Source organism: Notothenia coriiceps, unplaced genomic scaffold (assembly GCF_000735185.1).
Source record: "Notothenia coriiceps isolate Sejong01 unplaced genomic scaffold, NC01 NC01_scaffold00002725, whole genome shotgun sequence".
In the NCBI taxonomy this organism is placed as follows: domain Eukaryota; kingdom Metazoa; phylum Chordata; class Actinopteri; order Perciformes; family Nototheniidae; genus Notothenia; species Notothenia coriiceps.
Window position 1 is genome coordinate 39,258 of NW_011335426.1, and position 3,019 is coordinate 42,276.

At 41.8% G+C, this 3,019-nt stretch overlaps 1 protein-coding gene across 9 annotated transcripts in view; it reads right to left on the reverse strand.

The window, feature by feature from the left end:
* sorbs3 (sorbin and SH3 domain containing 3) overlaps positions 1-3,019 on the reverse strand; it is a 23,104-nt gene that overhangs the window by 7,118 nt on the left and 12,967 nt on the right. For 8 of the 9 annotated variants that reach the window (XR_797832.1, XM_010765805.1, XM_010765810.1 and 5 more), the window contains 3 exons: positions 1,973-2,081; positions 340-393; positions 89-196 (listed from right to left, as the gene is read on the reverse strand). Coding sequence is in view for 8 of the 9 variants with exons in the window: in XM_010765805.1 (XP_010764107.1) it covers positions 89-196; positions 340-393; positions 1,973-2,081 (271 nt within the window). In the remaining variant the exon portion in view is untranslated. The remainder of the gene's footprint in view (positions 1-88; positions 197-339; positions 394-1,972; positions 2,082-3,019) is intronic. The other variant, XM_010765809.1, reaches the window with a different exon arrangement.

Genomic DNA, 3,019 nt, shown 5'->3' on the forward strand with positions numbered 1-3,019 from the left:
GGGGGGGGGGGTGAGGGTAGGTGAGGATTCTGCTAGATTTGGAGGGAGGGATGCTTCTGTAGAGAGAGTCAGGAGGGGGGCTCAGTACCTCACCCCGGCCTCGACGCTGCTTCTTCTGGGAAAGTCTCCTCTCCAGGCCCTGGATCTCCGAGTCCAGCTCAGCCTCAAAGCGGCTCAGCTCAGAGACCAGGCTGGCCTGAGCCACGCAGCCGCGGAGTTGGAATGGCAACATTAAAATACAGAATACTTAAACAACATGGAGCTAACGGTGTCCCTTTTTGTGGTGGTACAAAGATAGAAAGTGAATGCAGGAATTAAAATGTTGTCAAAGAAGCTCACCTCAACTGAAGGGGGATTCGGTGTCTCAGGTTGTTTCTTCTGGGATGTATGAACCTAACGAAAGCAGAAAGCGACATTAAACAGAAGTTATTCTTTCATCCAAAAAAATGTGGGTAAAATCTAGTTTTAGGACTTTGCTGCGGGTCCATGTTCATGAATAATGTTGCGTTTCATCAAATTGCTTTTATGTACTTTACACAGAAAGCCTGGGGTCAGGTTATATTATTCCAGAAAGGAGTATTGGTTTGATTTGGGGAAAATGTAACTGCAACAGTAGGATGGGGTCTCAATCGGGAGCCACAACACATGTTTGTCCTGGAGCCCACTATGAATTGTATCCAGCCAATGCGAAAACCCTTTCACTACTGTTCTGACAATGTGTTTTGTATTCAAGAAAATATTTGGAACTGAGCGGTCTTTCCCATAAAAGAGCTTGCCCAAAGAGAAAATCAGCACATCTCTTTTAGTGGAAGAATTCAAGACAACTAGACTGTAATCTGGACAATGCAGTAGCTGGATTAAACTCTTGAATATCGTATAAGAGGTTAAATTCTCAAATATCCCGCTCTCAATCTGTCTTTACAAAGAGAACAGCTGATTCTATCAAACATTACTTTAAAAGGCTCTGTTGGAGAGAACCAGGAACCCCTTGCTCCATTTCCAGGTTTTTTTGTGTGAAAACCTTGGCTGAAGGTGTTCATGTGAATGCCAAGGCCTTCCCCTCAGCTGGGAGCCGTCCTCACTACATGCACAGACTGTAATGTCAGTGTGAAGCAGCACAACACCTGATATGGTCTGAGCGCTGGTTTGCTAAACGCCGTCCAGGGGATCGACCTTAGGCCGCTGTCATAAAGAGGAAATGAAATAAGTCTCCATGCTGTGAGGCATTATACACCACAAGAGGTTAACACCATAATGCGGATCACAAGACACCTCCGTTTCCATGGGGGAGTGGAAACAAAGATTCCTTTTCTTTTACAAGCTCGGCCACTGGGCACAATATGCACCAGATCTGGGACATTGTTGCAAGAGCCATTAAAAAGAAACTACCATAGAAACACTGCTCTGTAACTCACCAGGGGTTTTTAAACACGGTGACAAATAGAAACGGCTGCACACTCAATTACAAAAGCTCTTGGACACTGGAGAATACACAAGACAATAAATTACAACCCCAGGGGTAAATAAATATGAGTCAAAGTGTCAGCTTCAGCAGCTCTTAGATCACTGACTTTCAGCACAATACCTGATAGGATCACAGACATAAACACTTAGATCATGGCTTTTCTTGTCTGGAAAGCTACATGAATAAATGTTTAATCCTCAGAATCAAAGAAAGTGAGAACATCTGGTTGAAAGTGGCAGTAACGCTGTGAAATGACCACATTCACAAGTTCCCTCGCGTGAGAAGATGAAATATGAGGACTAATCCGTAAAGAAAAGGTGCCCATCCTGAAACCTGTTCCTGATCCCCCCCAATGGGAAATCAGCTAAGACTTAAACAAAGAATTCAAAACCATTAGAGCCAACAACAATGCTAGGTACGTTTATCCATCCATCTATCTAATGGAGTTTTCTGCTAGATTCATATCAGAGCCTGTTTTTAAACGATGAATGCATGTGAGGTTGTTACCTGGTTTTGGCTTTCCGAGTTGCTGCTCTTTCCAGGCTCGAAGTCAAATATGCTCCTCGGTTTAGGGGGCTGCTTTCCCGGGTCTGACAGCTTATCTACATCCTCGCTCCTGAAACATAACACCCCAACACACACACACACACACACACACAAACACACACACACACACACACACAGCAAGTAAATCCCAGCTTCATTGTGAATGCCTGTAAAAACAAATCCCAACATGTCTATCCCACACGTTTTCCCTCCACTGCTATTGGTCTGAGTTTGGGTTGGTATTCACATAAGACTTTATCTGATGTGAGGAATGCATTCATTTTGATGTGTAATCTAATGCATAGTTGAAAAGAATTCAAAAACAGCAGCACATAAATATCCTCTCCTTCAGTAGGCAAATATGCACATTTTCTAAATTATTGTATCTAACAGCGTGCGTGCAAAATAACTTTGGTGTTATCTCCAGAATTAGGTCAAACCCTATAACACATGTTTGTTTTTTTCAACCCAAGCTGTATTAGTCTGAGGTCTGAACAAAGGTACATAGCTAACCTTCAGTAAGAGCTTTAATAATTAGTTTCACATATTGGTTAATATGCTAGTCACTCTTGAGAGTTAAATGAAAATATAGAACATGGTGCCTGTCTGAACGAGCACCAACTAGAAACCCTTACACACACAAATCAAAATGTTATATATCTAAATTAGTTTAATTTATTTCGTCACAGAAAGGCTCCCAGAGGATACTCCAAGAAATAACTGCACAAAGGTAGACTAGCTCAGGGGTTCCCAAAGTGGGGCTCGCGAGATGATTACAAAATAAAAATGGAAAATTAAAAATCAAAAAATTATTAAAAAAAATTGATGAATTTTTTTTATAATATTTTTTTAAAAATTATTATTAATAACAACGTTTGCATAGACATTTTCAGGGGCGGACTAGCCATCTGTATAATTTCCCCGCAACGAGGCTCCTCCTTTGACAATCCACTAGCGCAGTGTTTCTCAAACTTTTTCATACCAAGGACCACTTAACCAGTGGACCCC